This window comes from Pleurodeles waltl, chromosome 3_1 (genome assembly GCF_031143425.1).
Source record: "Pleurodeles waltl isolate 20211129_DDA chromosome 3_1, aPleWal1.hap1.20221129, whole genome shotgun sequence".
NCBI lineage: Eukaryota > Metazoa > Chordata > Amphibia > Caudata > Salamandridae > Pleurodeles > Pleurodeles waltl.
The window spans coordinates 838,947,139-838,971,485 of NC_090440.1; the positions used below are offsets into that span (position 1 = coordinate 838,947,139).

Consider the following 24,347-nt stretch of genomic DNA (forward strand, 5'->3'; position numbering starts at 1 on the left):
CAGGTTCTGAGGTTCTGTAACTCCTCCTTAGCTGGAAGAGCTTTCTCAGAAGTTGCTTGAAAACTTTAGAACAGTTTGGTAACGACTATATTGACAGAACGTTACCCAGTAAAATTCAGGAGAGGTCTGAAGACATTGCTTTACCCCTAATTTTCAGCTTATTACATGTTTTGTTCTATAATATGGCACACACTTTCCTTTCTGGATATTTATTAGTGCAGTGATACCTTTTGGTAAGTGTTGTCCTTGACAAGTACCATTAGGTAAATAAATACAAAATAAAACTGCAGACGCATAGACTAAGATGTGCCAATCATTACCACTGTTGTTTGTTGGTTGGCTTGTGGGAAGGGGCCAGGACTTAGGGGAAGTAGATCCTTGAGTGAGTCATGATGCCCCTCTCCTCCCTCAACAGTGTTAATAAACAGCATATTAAGCAATGCATATCAGCATATATAGTTTATGCCATTCTTTCATGTTTATTTGTTTTAACAAATGTAGTTAAAAAACCATGATGCAAGGTGTACGAAGCTGGCTCTTTATATGATATATCAAAATGAGATATTGTGCAAAGAGTTCCCTTTCTAGTGGATGGAGGCTTGCTCTATCAATCCAAAGGCGCTCTTTTAGGGGATAGTGTGGTCGAGCACCTTTAGGCTTATCAGAGAGGAGTGTAAACATCTGCAATTGCACACAGTCAATAAATGAGACACACGACTCAGTAAGGAGATTCACAACAATTTACAAAAGTAAGAAGCATCTTTATATGTGTTTAGGCACCAGAAATAATATGATCAGTTAAGTACATTTTGGGTTCATAGGTTTCAAAAGTTGACACAATGCATGCATTTTTCAGAAGCTACAATGTTGGAGGAAAAACAGTTATTGCATTCAGGTATGGTACAGCAACTTACAGGACCAATCTCTTGGACTTACGAGTATTAGGCAAGGTCCAAGGCCACACCAACAGGTCACAACAAGCGGCACTGGGACAACTGGGTGCAGAGATGCAGAACAGTGTCCAGGTGCCCAGTGTTAGTTTATGGGGATCTGTCCAGTTACAAAGAGGGTGCAGTTTAGGACTGGGGGTCCAGTGGTACCCTCTCCCCCGTCCAGAACATCCAAGTGCAAAGGGTTCTTGGACTGTCAGATTTCCGTCACCAGAGGCGGTCACAGTGGAGGGGGGTTTGCAGAATCTGGCTGCAGGCATGGACTGCTGGTCCAGCCTAGCTGAACCAATGATTGGGCTTGAGTCTCACGAGCCTGGAGGACGCAGGAACACCAGTAGTCCTCTTTTCATCGGTCCAGGGCTTCCAAGTTCAGAGGTGCAGTGGACCGTCGGGGCTCTGTCACTGGAGGTGGTCACAGATTATGGTGGGCCTGCACAAAGTGGCTGCAGGTGTCCGGGTGAAGACCGCAGTGGGGAGACCCACAATGGACTTTGTTTCGGGAAAGGCTGGGGTCCACGCTGGCACTGTTGGCCCACTTCAACTTGGTCTAGGGTGCATAAGGCAGTGGTGCTGTCCATTGTTGAGTTTAGGTGGTCCGGAGTCCTCTTCATTGTTTCTTGGGAGCCTGCAAGGATGCAGGGGGGCAGCTCCACTACTCCACTGGAGTTTCTTCCCAGCCTTTTGAAAGTTTCAGCTGCTGGAGTACGAGGCGTCTTGCTTCCAGTTGTCAAAGTCAGCAGGCAGACTGGCATCGTTGATGATGAGTCAGTCACTCATCTTCAGTTCTTGCCTTTTGCGTCCTTCTTCAGGTCAGCAGGGATCTGATTTGCTGGTACCAGGGGCTCCCCTGAATAATAAAGGTAGAGGCATTTAGGGCAGTGTAGGTTAGTAGCAAATGGGCTGCTTACCCCTGGGATCACTTCACCCCCTATATGACCACTTCCTGTGGGGATGTGGTCAAAACCCTGTCCAAGAGTTCCTAATTCTGCCAAAATCAAGATGGTAGATTTCTAAATGATGTGTCCACATCAGGCAGCTCACCTTAGGGGTGGGGCTGACCTGAGGGGTGAAAACACCTCTCTGAATACTACATTTCCTACCTGTTCAGGTGCCAAATGGGCCCTGGGGCGGGGTTGAGTCGGCATCTCTCCTTGGAACAAAGGCAGATCTGCATACCAAGGGCGATGGGCTTCTTTGAAAACCCCTGCCTTCGAATGCACATTTGCATCCTGTTGGGAGGGATGTGCTAACACGCCTTCCAGCGTAGGCTTTTGTTCCTGTCCACCTGAGAGGAGAGGCCCTCACCTATGGGGGTCAGAAACGTGTCTGGTGGTGGCAGGCTAGTTAGAGCTAGTCACTCCTCACACTGGTAGTTGCTATGTTTTCAGGGGGTACCCTCTGTGCGTGTATTAATAAATCCATCACTGGCATCAGTGAAGGTTTATTAATACGAGATGTTTGATGACCATTGTCCAGCACATGTACTTAAAATGGCTTCCCTGTTCACTCAATATGTCTAAGAATCGATCGACATAGCAGGGGCATATCTGCTCTTGCAGATATGCCTTAGGGCTGCAAGACCTGATGTAAGGGTGAATTACATATATTGCATGCAGTGTTAGGGGTCATGGCAACAGGCTGTGTGCCATGTTGTGTTTTCACTTTTAGTTGCACCAAGACAAACAGGTGGTCATTATCACCGCCAACAGACTGGCGGTGAGGACCGCCACATTATGAATGTGGCGTGTTGACAACTGCCAACCCGCCACATCACCACCCATACCACCATGGCGATATGAACCGCCGGGCCGGAGATGTTCATCTGCGACCCAGCAGTCCACAGAGGACCGCCGGCAGTATTAGGAGCCGGCCTACCGGCATGGTTTCCGCAGCAGTAGCACTTCCAGGAAAACCATGGCGGTAGGGCTACAGGTGACCAGGAATTCCTCCCTGTCACCAGTAGACCGCCCCCCCCCCCCTACGGTCACAGGGCCCCCTCCGCCCCCTACTCACATAGCGTCCCACTCCCCTGCTCACATAGCACCCCATCCCTGCATACATGCACACAGACACCCACATGCACCACGCATACACCCACTCACCTACACTTCCAGACAAGCATCCACTCACACTCATCCATCCACACATTCACTTATACATACTCATGCATTCACACAAACATCCTCACACTGACATGCAGACACGCACTCACTTTAACATTCATACACGGATTCACTCACATGTATACAACCATGCATACACCACAACACTCAGTCGCATAAACACATGCATACACACACGCAGACACCACACACTCAGACGTTCACACACAACACCTCCCACCCGCTCCCCTGTCGGACGCCTGACTTACCTTGTCCGGCGAGGAGGTCGTACGGCAGGGAACAGATAGGGGCGCTGCCACTGCCAGCAGTGCCCCGCCAGCAGGACACCGCCAAGCTGTACTAATTGTCTTAATACGGCTGGTGGTGTCCTTATGGTGGGGCGGTGCAGGTGGTAGCAATGCCAGTGCGCCATCACTCGCCAGCATGGCTACTGCCGGATATCCGCCCAAAGTGTGGCAGAAATCCGGCAGTACCCATTATATGGCAGGCGGAACACCACCAGCACTGGCAGTCTTCTGGCGCCCGTGGCTTTGAGCAAGACCGCCAAAGTCATAATGAGGGCCACAGTGTGCAATGGCAGTCTGCATGTGCTAAGTGAGGGTGCCCGGAGGGTGGCACAATACATGCTTCTGCCCTTGAGTGCCCTCTTTGGTGCCTATGCCCTAGGTACCAGGATACCATTCACTAGGAACTTACAGGGGGAGGGAAAGAAATTGCTAATTGGGGAACAATTGCACAGTTTTAAGGAAAGAGATCTGGCACTGGGGAACCTGGTTAGTAAGAACCCAGGGCACTTTCAGTCAAAATTGCATCAATTACCAGTAGGGGTGACCGTGTCAAAAAGGGGCACTTTCCTACACAAGGGCTTACCTTTATACAGCACAGTAAAATCACAAATAGACAAACATGAATTTCCCATTGAGAGTTCACATGTGAATGCCCTCAGAACAAAGGCAGAGGCTAAACTGTTTAGTAAATTTAAATATCTGTTGTGGTTATCATGATCAGTGGCCTCAGTTCAGTTAATGAGGATTGTAACAAAGAATGGGTACACTGCAGCAATGCTCTGTCATTCATTAAATAAAATGTATTTTGTCATGCATTGTTATTTTTATGTTCAAGATTCTGGACAGGAGCCCTGTATCTCTGCTCAGAGATGGATAGAAGAGCAGAAGCCTTTACAATTATTATATATCTGGATGATGTAAGCCTTTTAGATCGGAACAAGGGTAAGTGATTTTTGATTTCTTTCATTTGCCTACTTTAAAGTTTATCTTTAAAATACTTAAAATATTACAATACTCTTTGAGGGGACCACATGACAGGCAGGGACTATTGGGCCTTAGTCTTCAGGGTTGAGGTTGTTTGCTTCTATTGTCCTGAGGTCCGTCCTACTATGACTCTGCAAACTGGCCCATCTCCTTCTGCACTTGACTCTGAGGCAGCAATGGCTAGCAGTCACAGGCTTCTCAGGATTGTAGTGTGAAAGTGCTCGAGCTCACAGCTCAACCAACACACAACAACATGGTAAAGTGATGTACAACCCAGTGTTTCTTGTTCAAGGAACAAAAGTACTTTCACTCACATAAGAATGAAATACTACACAGTATTAATATAAAAGGCGTTTTAGTGTCCTTAGCGGCTATTAAGTAGAGCTGCGCTTCAGTCTGCTATCCCCTCATTCCTCCCCTTTGATCCATGCCCACTTACTCCCAGCCCAACATCACCTACCAATCCACCCTCACACCCCACTGGGTGTGTGTTGTTCCCCTCTTTGGGTATTTACGTGATCCTGAAGTTATTGAGCACAGTCATTCTCAGTTTTTAGTCATGCCACAGGTGGTCGATCTGTCCTCGTTGAATACCCCCCTGTGCAATATCTCTCTCTCTCTCTCTTTCTCTCTCTCTCTCTCTCTCATGCTTACTCTTGCGCGCTCTCTCTCTCTTGAGAGGTGGCAAGCCAGCTGGTAGATTGGTGAGTGCACCCGCTACGTACGCTGAGTGCACACTCCAGCAGTCTCACTTGCAGGCACAAAGTTGGCAGTCCTAGGTCATTGTAATTCTGATTGGACATCCAGTAGATGTCGCAGCAGCCAGGGACCTTAATGAAGGTCATGAGTGTAGTCTCTAGTCGACATAGGTAGAAGTACCCCGTCCGGGCCGGCAGTTGCAGCCACTCATAGGCCAAATACCCTGGACATATTCAGCCATGGACAGGCTCGTTACTCTGGGCAGATGTGGCCATACACATGCCAATTAGTTCTAGGCAGATGCGGCCATGCCCAGGCCAATTACGTCTGAGCCGATGCAGCCATTCACAGCACGGATACTTTGGACAATGCTGCCATGCGCAGGCCAGATAATACTAAGTAGATGAGACCATGCACAGGCTGGTTGTTCTGCGCAGGGGTGACCACACACAGGCCAGTTACTTCTGACATCAGTAAAGCCCCAATTTGGACTCAGCGGACATTCTTGCGATCTTCATAGATCCTGTCTTGTACCAATCTGAATGCGAAAAGACTCTGGGCCCACTAACACTGGGTCCCCAGATTGGTTTTGTCTCTCCTTCTCTTGTGGGTGCCCCCACAAGTAACTTGCTCATGCTAGACACATACTCCTCCTGCAGGGTTTGCAATCTCCCTTTCCTAAGCTAGCAGGCAGGGTTAGACACTGGTACACAGCTCTTTCTTGCAGTAGTCCAGATTCCGGTGACATCCCCTCACCTCTGGGAAGCTGTCATACACAGCTGTGATCTGAGTACTTTGTGGAGCACTTCATTCTTTGCCGTAGAAGACTTGGAACTGGAATAACAAGTGCTGCAGTGAGGTCCCTCTTTTATATAGCCAAAAATCAAACGGGAGATATGTATCCAGTATTTGCATATTCGTGACTGCTTTGTCGTGGTTCTCCTTTCAATTGTCTCCTCCACGCTGCTCGCCAGATAATGTCTTTGTGTAGAGAGATGCTTCTTTCAGCAGGGAAGTGTCTAATTGGGAGCACCTTCAACAGAGGTACAAAGAGGTGTGAGTTGTGTGCACCTAGCTGTCATCCGCTAACTGAGGAGTTAATCAGGGAAAGACAAACGATTACGTCTCCATAAAGTTACTCCTCACCTTGCACAGCAGAGTCTGTAGCCTCACCCCCACCATCAAGGAAATGGTTGTCTCAGGAAGAATAATCAGCAGTTCCTTGACAAGCAGAAGGTCTATTCACATTTCTAAAGCAGCCCTGTCTGAACTTCCTTCACTTTAGCATCTAGGTCTCGTTCCACCAGCTTCAGGAATGTCAGCAAAACACTTTCACTGTCTGGCAAAACTATCTCACCTCCTTCAGAAAACATTTTTGGGGTATCAAAAATGGATCCCACAGGCCTCTATTACTCTATCTTGCTCACACATACACAATGCACCTACACAAAACGTCATCCATGCAGTATGTAGGCGTTGATACCTAATAAAGCATGTAGAAACCGATTTTTATTTGAATGGGTCAGCAGACTTCACTGCATTGATACAGATAAAAAGGTCTTGTCTCAACTATGGATGCATTAAAATGCAGTTATGCTGCCACCACCTCTTGGTGCCAAACACAAGACAGGGACAGTAGTCCTCTCTGCCAATAAGGGCATGGTTTGTGTGTCTCTCCAGGCCTTTACTCAAGTCAATAGACAGGCCTAGACCTCTGTATGCACAAAAGTAATGTGACACTGGTCCAAAATCATAAACCAGAATACTATATACATGAGGTCAGGCACTTGAGGAAGGGGAAACAGACTGTACACTGTGCAGGGAACATTCACACCCAGCATACACTCCTTCCAGATCAGACTACCTGAAACTTACTCCACAATTGGACAATTTTGTTCTCCACATTGGCAAAACAGTTGGAAAAATCCATCTTTATTCCCATGATTCATTTTGGCTTTGTGCTCTACCGAGAAATGGAGACCTTGCAGCAAGATAGACCATTTCAACAATTTGAAATTCTCACTTTTCATTGCTTTTAACCACTTACGTAGTTAGTGATTTGTTCCTACCACAAAGGTAGAGTAAAAGAGTTATGGCCAAACCCTTTTCAAAGCTCACTCTAGGGCAAATGCATTCCTTCTCAGAGGTCACCAAGTTCCGTTCTCTGAAAAGTAGCCTACAACCAGATGTGTTTATGCTTGCCAGTGAGTTAAGCCAGCTTTGCTCCAACTCCTCTGGGATATCTGTCTGTATTGTGAAGGCTGTAGGGACATATATATTGCTCAGTGCTCTCTGTAGGTCCTCACATGTTTTTGCCAGTCCTAAGTCCAAATCACCTTCTAAATGAATTCTTGGACTCAGTCACAGATCCAGTAAGCCTTGCTTTTCACTGTCAGACTGTCTCCTGCGTCAGTGTCATGAACATAGACAGACGTCAACCTTGGAGCCAGCGAAAACAGATGGGAAAATCATCCCCTACTCCTCTGGTTCCTCTCTACTGCTCTAAGATTCACTCAGGGGCAAGCTGTATTCCTTCCAAAAAGAACCATTCTTCATGTCCCTATGCAACAAGGCAGGAAGAGGCTCTCTGGCTTCCTCAGCTATAGCTCTTTGGAGGTAAGACGGTTCACATGGATGACCCTCTTGATGGGACTCTCAAAATAAGTCAATTTAGTCATGGCACAATACCAGTTTTACACTCCACCAGAGTCTGAGCACAAATCAATAGATGAGTTTGTAACCAGACTCAGGGAGATGTCAGTTAAATGTCATTTTGGAGTAATGGCAGGTGAATTAAATTGAGATTGAGTAATAGTTCAATGCAAATATAGAAAAATACAGGAAAGACTATGGGCTGCTAAAGATCTGTCGCTTAAGGATGCTGTAGAGATGGATAAGATGATAGAGAAGTCACAGCGGTGAATGAAAGTATTAAGCAAAAGAGACAAAAGCAGTGGGGAAGTGGCAGTCATAGGGAGTGACACATAGTCCAGAGAGGGATATCAATGCTGTATCTAGAAACATTAGTAAAGGGAGTGCTGCCAATACTGAAAGCAAAGTGAAGGAGTGTACCAGCTGTGGGAACATGTATCATGCCTCAGATTGTAAATGTTGTTTTGCAAAAAACGAGGACTGCAGGAAGTGTGGTTGCTTAGGTCATTTTGTGAGAATGTGTAGAGAAAGTAACAAACCAAGTTAAGAAAATTTTAAATCCAGAGTTGGCGTATTGGAAATGGGTGATGATATATTTTATGGTGACAAGATTTTGATGGTAAAGTACTGGAAGGAAGAAAAGGAATTGTTAGAAGATAAAAGGCGATTGTCAAGACCCACAGCTGAATTTGGAGTGTGTGGGTGTCAAATTAAAGTTGATGGTAGATTCAGGGTCCATGTACACTATTATCCATGAAAAATTGTGTTTCATGGCATGTGTGGATGTAGATGCACATGCTTTGCATAAGCTCGCCATCTAGTGTTGGCTCGGAGTGGTACAACTTGTTTTTCTTCAAAGAATCTTTTCGAGTCACAGGATAGAGTGACTCCTTCTCCCGGTAATAGTGCGCATTGGCATTGAGTCTTTCGTTAGATCGTTTTTTCTCTGCCATCGGTTTTGGATGTGTAATGCCCCGTCCTTCGGCAACGAAAAAAGCCAAAGTTAAAACTTCAGCATCGACCTCTGGCTTGAAAACCGCCTCAGCATGACTCGACCAACTGTGCACCCTGCTTCGGTGCCGATCACTTCAGTACCGAACAAAAAGCTGACCACTGCTTCGATTCCCACACCTCCACACCCACCAATAACTTCGGAGCCAAAAAAATTAAAAAAGACTGTTTCCACTCCAGCAGATTATGGACAGTCTTCTACCAGCCCTTCACTGATGGAGCCAATTTTAGAAGTCATTGAGACTCTAACACCGACTTCATATTCAGGAGGGAACAGGTCACATTCTAGCATCACCCCCTGTCCCTATAAAAAAAAAAAAAAATTAACTTTCCAGGAGGCACTTGATACCTCTCCGTCTCCAAAAAGGCTACCAAACAAGACACCATCTTTTCCTCAGCCTTCTCCTCCATCATCTCCACCTCCTTCTCCATCACCACCACCAAACACAGAGTTTACACCACCAAGTTCACCCCCACATGAGACACAGGATTTAGGAGACATACTAGATGACCCAGATCCCTGGGACACACATGATCTGGATCCTATTATACCTAATGATCCAGATCTCTACCAACTAGACCATCACCACCTGAGGATTCCACCTCATATGAGCAAATCATAGGTAGGGCAGCTGCATTTCATAATGTGGCAATGCCACACATTCTATTGAGGAAGATATTTTATGTGACACCCTCACAGCAATACATAAAGAAAGTCAATTCCTGCCAATGCTCCCAAGCATGCTTTGCCATGATGATGAGCTCTTTAAAGAGCCAGTACTACCACATATTATTACTCCCCAAGTTGATAAAAAAATATAAAGCTGCACCCACAGATCCGCTGTTTATAAAGGCACAAATTCCAGAAGATTCCATTGTTGTACGCAAAAGAGCTATTAGCCAATCTACAGGAGACACTCCCCCTCCTGATAAAGAGAGTAAAAAATTAGATGCAGCAGGTTAAAGGGTGGCAGCTCAAGCAGCCAACCATTGGCGCATTGCGAACGCAGGCTCTACTAGCACGCTATGACAGGGATCACTGGGATGCCATCGAAGAGCTGCTTCTGTACCTCCTTCAAGAGCATCAAAATAGGGGGGCTGAAATTGTAGCAGAAGGGCAAACCATTATAAACAATTCCATCAGGTGCCCATTAGATACTGCTGATAAAGCTGCACGCAGCGTTAATACCACTGTCATTATTAGACGCCATGCTTGGCTTAGGTGCTGTGGATTTAAGCGAGAGGTTCAGCAAGCAGTCTTAAACATACCCTTTGATATGAGCACCTTTTTGGCCCACAAGTAGATTCAACTTTAGAAATGCCATAAAACAAAAAAAAAATAACGAAACTACAAAAGCAATGGGGGCCCTTCAAGCCACAACACAGCTTGGCACTTTTTGACACCCAGGTTTCGCAAGAGGGTTTAGGTCATCCTTTACGGACCAGTCTACCACACAAGCCAAAACACCCTCTCAATCTTACACACTGGGATTTTACAAAGGTTCCTACAGAAGAAACAACAATAAAGGGAGAGGCAAGCCTTCAACCTCTAGAGGCTCCACCTCTTATGCTAAACGGTGAATTTCTCAACCTTCCACCCCTGCACACCACTCCCGTAGGGAGAAGAATTCAACTTTTTTACCAGCAGTGATCAGACACCACCACCAACCAATGGGTTCTTTCCATTTACTAAAATGGTTACTGTCTGGAGCTCATTTCCACTCCCCCAAACATTCCCCCTCGCACTCTCAAACTCTCACAAGAACATCTCACACTTCTCAAAGAGGAAGTGCAGTCTCTTCTCCTCAATGGGGCCATAGAGGCAGTGTTATTAAAGCATCAAGGCACAGGAATATACTCCCTGTACTTTGTTATTCCCAAAAAAGACGCATCTCCCAGACCAATTCTGGATCTCAGACCCTTAAACACATACATTCTCTCAGAGCATTTCCATATGGTCACTCTTCAAGATGTCATTCCCCTTCTTCAAACAGGCAATTTTATCACAGCATTAGATCTAAAGGACTCATATTTTCACATTCCTGTTCATCCAGCACACAGCAAATACCTCAGATTTGTGGTTGCAGAAAAACACTATCATTTCAAGGTGTTTCCTTTTGGAGTCACAACCGCTCCCAGAGTATTCACCAAATGTCTCGCAGTGGTTGCCGAACACCTCAGGAGCACATTAATGTCTTCTCTTACTTGGACGACTGGCTCATCAAAGCCATCACATTTCAACAGGGTCACTAGCACACTCAGCTCACAATCAATCTCCTACACACTCTAGGATTCGCAATCTAGTACCTCAAATCACATCTTTAACCACTTCAGATAGAACCTTATCTAGGGGCAGTTCTCAATACGTAATTGTTCCTAGCATTTCCCAGCTCAAAACTGTGCAAACCTTTCACTCATTATTCTCTCAACTAACAGAGAACCATTCATACACAGTGAGAACATTTATGCACCTCCTAGGCATGATGGCATCCTGTATTGCCATCGTACCTCATGCCAGACTTCACCTGCGTCCCCTTCAGCAATATCTCTCAGGTCAGTGGTCTCAGGCACAGGGTCAATTGGAGTGTTGTTGGCCCGCCAGACTCCTCACTATCTGCAATAGTGGAACACCACCAACCTTATGAAAGGGTGGCCCTTCCTAAAGCCTGTGCCTCGGATTATTCTCACCACAGATGCATCACACACAGGTTAGGAAGCTCATCTCCACAACCTCACAGTGTAAGGTCTTTGGGATATTACTCACCAGTCCTTGCACATAAATTACTTGGAGCTTCAGGCAGTCTTCCTAGCAATTAAGGCATCCCTTCCACCTTTGCAACACAAAGTAGTACTAGTATGGACAGACAACATGACTGCTATGTGCTATCTTAAAAAACAGGGGGTGGGGGGGGGGGGGGACACGTTCATCCCAGCTGTCCCATTTGGCACAAACGATATGGAAATGGGCAATTCATCACCACATTCACATAGTAGCACAGTATCTCTCAGGAACGAACAATCAGTTTGCAGACCTGCTCAGCAGGATGCAGCAACAACTCTACCATCAAGTCCTTTATCAGTACTTTTAAAAATGGGGAACACCTCAAATAGACCTCTTTGCCACAGCTCAAAACGCAAAATGCCAAAACTTCACATCCAGGTACCTTCACCCTCAGTCCAAAGGAAATGCTCTATGGATGAGCTGGTCAGGGATATTTGCTTACATTTTTCACCTGTCCCACTCATTACATTTCTAGTTTGGAACTCAGACAATCTTCACCCACGTGGGTGCAACAGCCATGGTTTACAACACTTCTGAGACTATTCCCAAATAAAAAAGATTGATCCACTTAAGCCAGTGGTTCAAGAAATTATCTGTTACTTACTGCATTTACAAAAAGCTAATTTATCATACATATTTATTATACTTCACTTAGCAGCTATAGCTGCATGTTTTCAAAACAGCATACTTATTTATCTAGGGTTCCAGTCATAAAGGCATTTATGGAAGGACTTAAGAGGCATCCTCCTGGAACCTTAACATTGGTCTCACTAGTCTCATGGGTCTCCGTTTTAAGCCACCACAGATATGTCCCTTACAATTCCTATTATGGAAAGTAGCTTTTCCTGTGGCCATCACCTCCATTAGACGTGTCAGTGAGCTCCAGGCTTTAACCTTGGAAGAACCATTCTTCCAGATTCATAAAGATAAAGTTGTTTTCAGAACTAACCCTACATTTTTCCCAAAGCTTGTTTCATAATTCCACAATAATCAATCAATTGAACTACTAGTTTTCTTTCCCCAACCAGATTCTGTTACGCAAAGGGCTCTACACACTGTTCATGTTAAAAGAGCCCTTATCTATTATATAGATAGAACCAAACAGTTCAGGAAAGCTAAACACCTTTTTGTGGCTTTTTCAATACCCCACAAACAAACCTTATATCAAAAACGGGTATAGGTAGGTGGATAGGTAAAAGCATTCAATCTTGCAATGCAAAAGCAAAATGCCAGTTACCTGTCACAACTAGAGCACACTCCACTAGAAAGAAGGGTGCTTCAATGCCATTCATAGGAAACCTACCTATAGCAGATATTTGTAAAGCAGCTACATAGTCTACACCATATACCTTTACCAAGCACTGTTTTATAGAGGTATTCACACACCAACAAGCTAATGTTGGTCATACGTACTTAAAACACTTTTTTAAACAATTGCAACTCAAGCACAATAGCCACCGCTTTATGGAGGGACTGCTTTACAGTCTATGCAGAGCATTTGTATCTACAGCTACATTTGCCATCGAACTGAAAATGTTACTTACCGGTAGACATCTGTTCATGGCATGTAGTGCTGTAGATTCACATGCCCTCTCCCTCCTCCTCAGACGCCTGCGGCCTTTGCAATTAATATTACATGTAAATATTGTACATATGTAAATACGGTGCATTGACATCTTTCTCTCTTACTGTTTACTCTACTCTTACGCCTCTGGGGGAAAAACATTCTAAAAAAGTACTCGATGCCCATGCACACTATTACCGAGAGGAGGAGTAACTTGATCCTGTGACTCGAAAAGATTCTTCAAAGAAAAAACAAGTTGTACCACACAAGCCCAACACTAGATGACGAGCTTATGCCGAGCATGTGAATCTACAGCACTGCGTGCCACGAACAGATGTCTACTCGTAAGTAACATTTTCCTTTGGATACATTCTTGAAATGTCAAACTTTTACATAAATCGAGGTTTGTGTCAGGGTGAGACAATAGACATTGTGGCATACATGAAAGGTATCATACAGTTTGGAACACGTCAAGTTGAAGGGAAGGTGTACGTGTCAGTTGATGGTCTACCCATCTTAGGATGGATGCAACAGTATGATCCTAATATAGTGATTAATCCCAGAGCACCAAATCAGGTTATGGTGGGTGGAGGAAGTGCAGTTACAACATGTATTGGATGATGCACAGAAAGTATTTGGTAAAACTTTGGGATGTCTAAAAGGGTATGTACATACAATAATCTTAAAGATGATGCCATACCAATACAAAACAAATAGAGAAGACTACCATTGTCAGTGAGGGGAGAGGTTAAAAAAAATGGAAAATGAACTATTGGAGGGTGGTATTATTCAACCAGTGGAAACCTCTCTGTGGATGTCACCAGTGGTAATTACGCAAAAGTCAGTCGTTTAAGATTCTGTGTGGATTTGAGATCATTATATCATAGCATTGTTCTTGACACCTTTGCACTTACAAGTATTAACAAATTGCTGTCTTTTATAAAGGGTGGTGGATATTTTTCAAATTTAATTTGAAAAGTGCCTACCATGAAATAAAATTACTTAAAGATTCAGAATCTCTCACTGCCTTTATAATAACAGAAGGTACATTTCAATTCACTCGTATGCCTTTTGGCTTAGCGTCTGCTGCGAGTGTGTTTCAGCGAATGATGCCTCAATTGTTTAATGGTATGAAAAATATTGTATTTTTCCAAGGTGATATGCTTGTATTTGGAGATTCAGTGTAACAACATAATGTGGTTCTAAAGAAGTTGGGGGAAGCCGGTTTGACTTTGTCAAGAAAAATGTACGTTCTGAACTGAACAGATTGAGTACTTGGGTTACACCATCTCAAATGAAGGTAATCATCAAACCCAAGCAGTGTTTGGTTGATGCAATTAAGTTGGCTCTCTACCCAAAAGACAAAGATCAGTTAAGATTATTCCTAGGGCTTATAGAGTCCTATGCTAAATTTGTGGAGAAATGTACTGATAAAACAAAGGATTTAAGGAAATTCTTATGGAAGGGAAACAAGTTTATGTGGAACAATGAACAACAAAAGAGTTATATAAAAAAATAAATTTGTGAGGCCGATATTTTGACAGCCCTTGACACAATGCTTGTATCGGTAGTAACTGTAGATGCAAGTGTGTCTGGCATAGGAGCTATATTATCTCAAATACATGGAAAGAAATAGATGACTGTTGCTTTCGCATCACGCTCACTGACAAACTCAAAGTGGAACTATTCAGTTTTTGAACGTAAAGCGATGGCCGCCGCCTGGGGGCTGAGTATTTTCAGGTGTACTTATGGGGCACCCAATTCATTGTAAGAACTGATCACAAGCTTATATTTAAAATGTTATTACCTGGTGGAGCTGGAAATGGTTCAGGTAAATTAGCCAGATAGGGGGCAGGATTGCGTGAGTACATGTATACTGTTGAATTTATTCAAGGTTGGAAACGTACAGGTAGATTGTCTAGCAAGAATGCCTTTGGATTGGGAACAAGTGGATGGTCCCAGCTGTAAGTGAAAATTAAATGGAGGGAGCTGTAGCATCAGTGCAAGATGTAGTACCTTGTGGGTTAGGAGCTTTCGCCATGTAGGAATGGTAAGAGGAAATTGAAGCTGATGCAGCATTGAAGGATGTCATGAGAATGATACGAGATGGTGCAGTAAGAGGAAGTGTGATCTCCATATCTGCAAGACCATTTTGTAAGGTTCTTGATGAGCTGTCTGTGTGTGGCCAAACAGAAGTGATTGGTTTGTACCTCCACAGGGCTTGAGATTAAAATTGTTCAGTTTGGCTCAGGAGGCCCATTTAGACCAAACTCTGATTAAAATGTTGAAGATCAAATTTTAGTGTCCAGGCCTAAATGAATAGGTCAATGTATGGGTGGAGAAATGCTTCATTTATAAAGAGAGTGAAAAAAGATTGACAGCTGGAAGCAAACGTGATGAGGGACATATTGAGGATTGTGGTATACTGTGGCACACTGTATGTTTAGATTTTATTGGCCCTATGTCAGAATTGCCACAAGAGATATGGTTTGCATGAGTAATGGTTGATCTGTTTTCGAAATGGTTGATTGTAATATGTATAAAAGAAGTGACTGCTACGGCTACTAAAGTGAAATTGGGAGAGATTTTTGCTGAGGAAGGGGTACCTTTGGTACTCATAACCAATAATGGCATGCATTTGATGTCTACTGAAATGGTTCAATTTTTTGAATATTGTGGAATAAAACATTCATGTACATCCCTCTATAATCCCCAAGTAAGTTAAATAGTTGAAAGGGCTAACTGATTATTTGAAGGAACATTTCAGATGGCATTAGCAAGTTATTTCAGTGTAGAACAAAATGGTCTGTGAAATGGTATGAGCATATCACACAACTACTCATAGTGTCACTCAGATGTCCATTTCAAGAGATGAGAGGACAGTCACCGGGTACTAAATTAATCCATACCTGGTTAAAAGATTGGATTACTTCAGGTGGTAAGAGTGCTTTGGGGAGAAGTGTGAGGTTGGATGCTAAGTTGGAGAGAGGTGATTTGGTAAAGGTCAAGTCTTGATGTGTAAAGAGTAGTCTTTCCAAATTCAAGGGTCCTTTTTTATGTTGAAAGGGTCAGTAGATTTTTCGCGGTGTTGGAAGAAGGTGAAAGGTGGAATTTGAGAAATGAGGCGCTATATATAAAAGGAGGATATTGTGTGAGAAAGAAGGATGGATATTCAGAAAAAGAGAATGGATTGTCTGAAGCAATGTTTATGAGAGTTCATGAAATTACTAGGGTTGTTGAAGATTCTGATACCAATGGTTGTGATCCCTCCAGTCATCGGAGAGTTGAGTTCGCAAACCAGTCTCTTACCTTAATGGCAATGTAAAATGTTTGAGATACGTTGTGACATGTTTTTATTATTCGAGATGTACCATTTTCACTTGAGTTGCTGTAGATTCTTGCCAGTTGATATACAATTTACTTTGTTGTGCATTTTGATTTTTTTGTTTTTATTTAATCTCTTATGATATACTACAATTTGATGAAGGAAGGGTGATGTGTTATGATGTAAGATTCTAGGAAATTAATTTGCTCTGTGACTCCCTTGACGGATTGACGCCAGGTTGTATGCTTAATAAACCTTCGGTTTAAGGCAAATTATTGTGTGCTGGTATTTCTGTTTAGTTGCAGCACCGGACTAGCCCCTAGTTATTTAAATCACAGGTTGTGATATGTTTTTGAAATGCTTACTACACTTGTTTCCTCCTCCTCCCTTTGTCATGCCACTGTGGGACCTTAACTTGGTCTTCACTTATTTGATGTGCACCCTCTTTGAGTTGCTTCACAGCTGCCCCTTGTGGCTTCTTACCCTCAAGACAGAGTTATTTTTCACCAAAGTATAAGCCGGGACGAGTGAGTGAGGTGCAGGCTCTCTATGTCAATCCTTCATACACCACCTTCTTTCCAGACAAACTGATGTGGACACAAGCATCTTTTTTGATTAAAGTTTTGACCCTGTACCGCATCTGTCAAACCCTCACCCTGCTGGTGTTCTGTGCTCTACCTCACCTGTCTATAGAGGAGGAAAGACTCCATTGCTTGGACCCCAAAAGAGCGCTGAACATTTACATTGATCGTACCAAAGAACATCATGTAGACGATCAGCTCTTTGTGGGGCTTGCGAAAGCGAAAAAAGGCAAGGCTGTTCTGAAAGCGACCGTCTCCCACTGGATCGTACTATACAAGATCTGCTATGCATAACAGGGGTGTTGCTTAACAAACATGGCAGTTGCAGGTTGAGAGATCTACACGCCGCTAAACAACATCCTGAACGGATCCTGCGCCATCTGACTCTTGGATGCTGCTAGGTCAGGGGCACCTCCTGCACTGTCCACTGGGGTCAGTGTAGGGGCTGCCAGGTGAAGCCTTCTGGTATACAGAGGGATGGTTCGACTATTCTGTTTGAAAAAAGAAAGGTCAATAAAAAAAAAAAAAAAAAAAATCATGAATAAATCTGGCTGGGGAGCCCGGCACCACTACATGTTGTTAACTGAATTCTAGGTAACTAAATCTCCAAGAGGGGTGTTGGTCTGCATCCTTTAAAAACTAGACTGAAGGCGACACTGCAGGGAAGGTCTGGGAAACCAGGAGAAGAAGCAGATGATGGCAAACTGACTGTGTCCCTGCTGGACTGGCACCTTGTGTTGTGAGACTGAATTTTGCGTAGAACATGTTTATTCAACATCATCATAGAGGAACTGTGTTTTCACATATAGCCCTATTTTTCATATTGAAAACTATAATCAAGAATGATTTGGTGAGATTGTATTTCTCTGGTAACCTTGATATTTGTCTTTGTTGCCCCCTTGCTACAGGAGGAGGGACAGTAGGCCTAGGACAGTGCATCTGGGGCTGCCTGTGCCTCAGTTGCGGGTCCCCAATGACAAGACCGGGTGGGGTCCCCACGCCACTGCAGTGCCACTTGTCAGACCAGATGTCTCCCGGCTGGACTGACTCCTGCCGTGGGGCCAATGGACCTGAAGCATTAAGGCCAAAGCGGGTTACGGCTGCTGCCCCAAGGGTGATAGTTAGAAGGCCCTTACACAGATGTTGTCCTGCTCACCGTGTCTGGCAGCCATTTCCCTGAAGTGAAAGGGCAGAGGAGGTGCAAGTCGCTAAGTTGGGTGGCCACTTGGAGGCAGCCAGCAGGCCTAAGGTGGTGTGCTTTAGTCATTGCTGTGGCCCCAGCCAGGATCGAGGAGTGGCACGTCTAGGGAGAGATTCAACAGCAGCTGCCACCCTTCAGCGAATGAGATAAAAAAAGCTGATCCAACTCCCTTGTCGGATAGTGGGTCATCTTGCTGGTGGGAGTGGAGAGGCCATTGGGGGTTGTCAGAGGCTGGCAGACTCTTGGGGCGGTCTCACTGGATCAACCAGGGTGGCTGGAGGACTAAGTGGATTGAATGCTGGGGTGGCATACCTTGCCCAGGTGGGGGAGACGGCAGTTCCCTCCCGAATTGGAGCCCATTGAGGGACTGGATAGACTGACTTTGCAGAGTGGCAAACAAATCTAGAGTCCACGTGAAGCCCATCATGGTGAAAGGGTAAGGCAGCAGACACCCAGGGCAGGGAAAAATAGATAAACTCACCACGCCTACCTCAGCAGCATCAGGCTGTGGTGGGATACCAGAACCAGAAGGCTTGGCTCACCCAGAGGACTAAATTACCCAAGACACTATCCTATAGGTGATTAAGGATTCCCACAAAGTTCTCACTGAGAAGATATGAGAGGTGGTCATGTAACTGTCATGCCTCAAGCAAGACCTGACGAACCTTTCCACATGTACAAGCGAAGCTAAACAACGGTTTACGAACCTAGAGGACAAGTTGCGTCCAGTGATCAAAGAACTTAAAACACTACAGACACTAACAGATCTCTGAGATGGAGAGGGTCGCTCCTGCCAGACTTTGTGACTGGTAGGCCTGCCGGAGGGCACAGAGGGCTATCGGCTGGAGGCCTACCTCACTGACTGGATTAGATCCTGAGTTGCATCGTAGGATCTGTCGCCCTGTTTCATCCTCAAGAGGGCCCACAGGGCACAGGCCCCTAAAGTCCCTCTGGGGGCTCCTCATCATCAGAGTGCTGATAGGAAGGTAGGGATGCAGTCCTCTGGCAAATGAGGCAACACACAGACCTGCATTGTGCCACGGTGAAAGTCACAATATTCCGGGACTATATCAACAAAGTACAACTTCAACATAAGTCGTTTCTTTGGGTTGAAACAAAAAATACACAGCCTTCAGTTACAATACATGCTACTGTATCCAGCACGATTAAAGGTCCTGTTTCAGGGCCAGTGCTTTTTCTACACCCCGGAATCAGTGTGGGATTGGCTTCAGTGAAGCAAATCGGCATCCAAAAACTTACATGGAATGTCAGCTGACTACATAATAGGGTAAGGAGGGGTTGGTACTGGGTCGGGCCAAAGCCTTACAACCTGCAGTGCTCTTCCTCCAGGAAACACATCTTCTGGGCAATACTGTTGTTTCTTGGGCTGCTTTGGATCTAACATGGTATACCGCACAGTCTTCACCAGAGGGTCCAACGAAGTAGGAGACGTATTCAATAGAAAATTGTCACTGATGGTAGCTGACACAAAAGCAGATCGCCGTGGGATGTTTTATCCAGATCACTGGCATAATTTAGGAGAGAGCCTGGTCAGTCTTTAACGTTTATGTCCCCCATCCCTCCACCCCAGCTCTGTAAGCTCAAACTCTGGCACACCTCACAATGGTAATAGCTGCATCCCCAGATGGGTGTACCATAATTGGGGGACTTAAGCAACATACTGCAAGCATCGCTAGATACCAAAGACACAGTTACCACCGGGAATGTAGTGGCACTCTGCACCTGAGCAGACTCACTAGGGCCACAAGATCTATGGAGACACCTACACCCTGACACCAGAGAATATATATATACTTTTCATACTCTCATACCTCTTACTTTAGGCTGAACTACATATTCGTCCCGATGGCAGTACTGTTCAGGCTTCAGGAGATAACAGTCCTCCCATGAGTGGTGTCGGATTATTCTCCAGTTGCCACAGTTTTCTAGGGGGTGGGGAGTTGGCCTGAGTAGGCAGTGGCTTCTCAACCCTGGGTGGCTGAAAGATGGACTTCTGCATACACATTGGTGAAAGTATTACAGAATACACCAAACTTAACACCTCTGGGAATCCATGGAAGTGGTGAAAAGGGGTATGATAGTCTCTGAGGGACAGCAGCAACTGGAGGCTGTTCCACTAGGCCTACAATAAAAACTAATAGCACATGAGTGGCATAGGAGGTAATGCAGCATTTCATTTTTCGAGTTTGGTGACAAATTGGGGAAACTCATCCATTGGCTAGACGCCAAAGAAGCTGGCTCCAAACTGGTGCCTATTCCAAGAGTGGTAATGGCAAGATGATCCATTAAGCCCAAGGGGTAACCCAAGGCCTTTGCAGAATACTATGAATCTCTCCTCCGATCAGGTCCGCCAACTGCACCAGAGTCCCAACTCCCTATCGTACGGGACTTGATTGTCCCCAAGCTCTCCGCTGAGGGCCCTGGACCACCCCCTTACAGTAGAGAAACTAATCTTTGCAGCACAGAGCATGCCCACTGGAAAGGCCCCGGGACCCAGTAGATTCCATGGTAGAATTCTACCAGAAATTCGCTTCTGCTGTGACTCCCCCAGATGTTAGAGTTTGTTAAAGAAGCCCTTTGAGCCGGATCCTCATCGCCACTCCCCCTGATATATGTAGAGCCACAGTGGTAGTGATTCCCAAACCATACAAACTCTGATGGACTCTTATATGCCCATCTCATTGATCAATGTCAAGGCCAAAATATTGGCAAACACATTAGCCACACAGCTAGGGACGGTAATATGCTCCATGATCACCAAGGCTCAAAATGGCTAAATGCTGGCCAGGGGAACAAGACACTGTATTAGACAACTCCACAGTCAACTAGTGTGAGCACACAAACATTCTCAACCAACCCTCATACACCAGCTAGACTTTGAAAAGGCATTTGACTTAGTTGAGTGGCCCTTCCTCCTAACAGTTCTCAAATGCAGGAATTTTGGAGTCTACTTCTGCAAATGCATTAAACTACTACACAGCAACCCTTGGTCAAGAGTGAGAGTCAATGGAGCACTGTCTTGAAAGTTCTGGATTCAGATGGGTACCAGACAAGGTTGCCTCCCTACCTCTTTGCTGTAATAGTTGAACCATTGGCCCAATGGATCAGGCACAACGATCTACTCTGGGGACTGAGATGGGCAGATGGCTCAGAGGACTGTATCTCAATATATGCGTATGATCGCCTAATGTTCATTCAGAGACCTGAGGTCTCAATTCCCCGGCTCATTCATATGTTACAGGCATTCAGTGATGCGTCAGGCCTCTGGGTAAACTGGAGTAAATCACAATTGATCCTGTTGGCGGAACCCCTCCTCTGGGGAACCATACAGATACTCTGAAGTCCAATTCATTCACAGACCTGAGGTCTTGAGTCCCCGGCATATTCATATGATTCAGGCATACAGTGATGAGTCAGGAGTCTAGGTGAACTGGGGTACATCAGAAAATATATATATATGAAATCCTTTCACTTACTTGGGGGTGCAGGTGTCAGCGAATCAAGCATAATGTCAGAAACCGTATGCATGTTGGAGCTCGCTCACCCTAAATCTTCTGGGACATATTGCTCTACTTAAAATAACTGCGCTTCCCCAGCTGCTATACACCTAAGAACGATCCATACAAAATACCACCCAAATGGTTCACCAAGTTACAAACCGAGATCGATAGCTATGTCTGGTGGGGCTCCCCCTCGCTTGGAAGTAGCTGAAATTCTGGCTCTCACCCTTGGTCATAGCTCTAGGCACCAGGGTCCCTCCATGGGTGTCACTGGTTACAGTTAGACCTATTGAATGCTGGTCCAAAGCTCTAAACTGGATGGGGTGGGATAAGATCACCACTCAGGGAACCACCTTATGGCTGGGAAACTGACTAAGACCTGCAGCACATTTAAAGGTGTATTTCCAAGATGCAGGATGTGAGAACACACAGGCACATGCCATCATTTGAGCAACTTAGTACAGGATACGACCTGCACTGATCCCAGTTTTTCCTATACTTACAACTGAGGCACTGCCTATAACACCTACAGAGAGATCCTAACCCACAATTGGAATCTAAACTCACTATGAGGAAAATCGGGTAAAAGGGCATAGCGATACTGTATGAGACCCCACTATTCAATGCTCCTGATTCCCTGGCACTCTTGCAATAATGCTGGGTCACTGATATTGGAGAAGTGGATGAGGAAGTCTGGGTAGACACCAAAATGGCAACCAAGCAGTTAGTGATTCCAGTGTGACTAAGATTTCTCCAATTTAAATCCCTCCATAGAGCATACTACGCACTCCATAGACTATGGAAGATGGAAATGGCCCTGAATGCCTTAGTTGGGGAAGTCCCGAAGCCAACTGGATCTATACCATGTAGAAATGTAAGGTCATACACACATAGTTGAACAGAATACTGTCTATATTGGAAGACGTAATTGGTATTCCAATAGGGTGAGACCCCACAATGACAATCCTAAGAGCATTCCTGTGATGGGAGTGAGTCTCTAGAACAACGCATCCTAGTGAGTATCGGATGCGTATCAGCCAAGCGGGACATAGCTAAATACTGGAAATCTAAGGTGCCCCCCTCCAGCCCAGGATTGGCTAAAGGAAGTGGACCACTGTGCAACTGGCATTGGTGTGGTTTATAGATCAAGATGCTGTCCAAACAAATACACCAAGATATGGGGACCCTAGAAGTACCACTTTCACCTTCCATGAATCTCAGGGGGAGAATATGGGCATGGAAGCCATGCTTTGTGACCAAGATTTGCACTGATATCCATCTGTCAATCTAGGGGGCAACAGTTGTGGGTAAGGGGATACGACCTTGTCAAGCTTTTTCAGAAACAGTGCAGTCCGGGGGTGCATATTGAGTGTACTGCTGCTACAGCTATAACAGTTATATCGTTTTGTTACAGTAATAATAATCAAAACAATTTTAAAATAATCTGCTATACGTTGGCTAAAAATCGGTCTCTGGAAGGACTGCAAGCTCATTCCACAAGTGCCAAAGCTGCTACCACAAGGTGAGAAATCTGTGGTTAGAAGTATCTATCAAAAGAACAAGTTACTAACTTTCGGTAACGCTCTTTCTTGTAGAGACCTTGTATAATTGTCGATTCCTCACCAACTCTCCCATCCTTCCCGTTCTGTAAATTAGTCTAGGAATCTCCACACTGGTCAAAGCCAATTTGCTGTTGGGTCTGTGTCTGGTGGGTGCCGACAACCTCAAAAGCAACTGACAGTGCACAGGAGTGGTGCCAAATGGGTGTTTGCATGTGATTTTCAGAATGTAACGGCGCCACCTACTGATGCACAGAGCCATTGCTCAAGTTTCCAGAGCCAGTCTAACACCTGTTGAATATTCAAAAGGTGAGGAGTCTGTGATTAGATAGACTCTTCCAGAAAGAACATTACCAAAGGTAAGTAACTTGTTCTTTTTGCAGATTACACATAGTTGGCAGGAATGTTTAAAGGAAAACAGCTTACACAATAGCTCCTACAAATTGTGCATATAAAAGTAAAGAAAGAGAAGCTCCGTATACTTCAGCAACTCCCAGAAGTTTATTTCCAGAGATGATTCCAGCCTTTCCTGTCCTTGGACTAAACTACTACAAAGAACACAAAAAAGCAATCATTCATTAACGATCAGCTCTTGCATTTGCACAACCATACAAATAGCTGCACAGAAACAGACACCAGGCAAAGTTCATTAGGTCAACAAAGGTTTCTTCCTTAGCTGGTTTCATTTTTCTTTCAATTTTCCCTCACCCCCTATGAGCCAGAGGAGCCTCTTCTCCTTATGTTTCCCACTCTGTATTTATTGATAATGGATCATATATCTCTCACTTTTCAGGTTTTTCTGCTTGCAGCCTTTGATGCACACAGGCCATTGCTTGCTCTATTCATGGCATGTCATAGCAGATGATTGAGTACATTAAACCTCACCAGCACAGCTCTTGCAATAAAGAACAATAAGAGTGGAATAGACACTATCACAAGATAATTGTGGTGGCTATGTCTATAGATACTCTGATCATCTTCTCCAGCCATCCTGCTGGCAGCCAGGACAACAGAAAAACGGATGCACTTTTTGCTTTTCTAGTCGTCCTTTGTGAACACTTCATTTATTTGACATGCATCAGTTTCTATGTCTCTTGACGTATAAACA

At 44.8% G+C, this 24,347-nt stretch overlaps 1 protein-coding gene across 1 annotated transcript in view; it reads left to right on the forward strand.

Annotated features, from left to right (window-relative positions):
* HPS5 (HPS5 biogenesis of lysosomal organelles complex 2 subunit 2) overlaps positions 1-24,347 on the forward strand; it is a 422,510-nt gene that overhangs the window by 378,037 nt on the left and 20,126 nt on the right. The window contains exon 21 of the mRNA XM_069223753.1: positions 4,196-4,302. Within this exon, the coding sequence (XP_069079854.1) occupies positions 4,196-4,302 (107 nt within the window). The remainder of the gene's footprint in view (positions 1-4,195; positions 4,303-24,347) is intronic.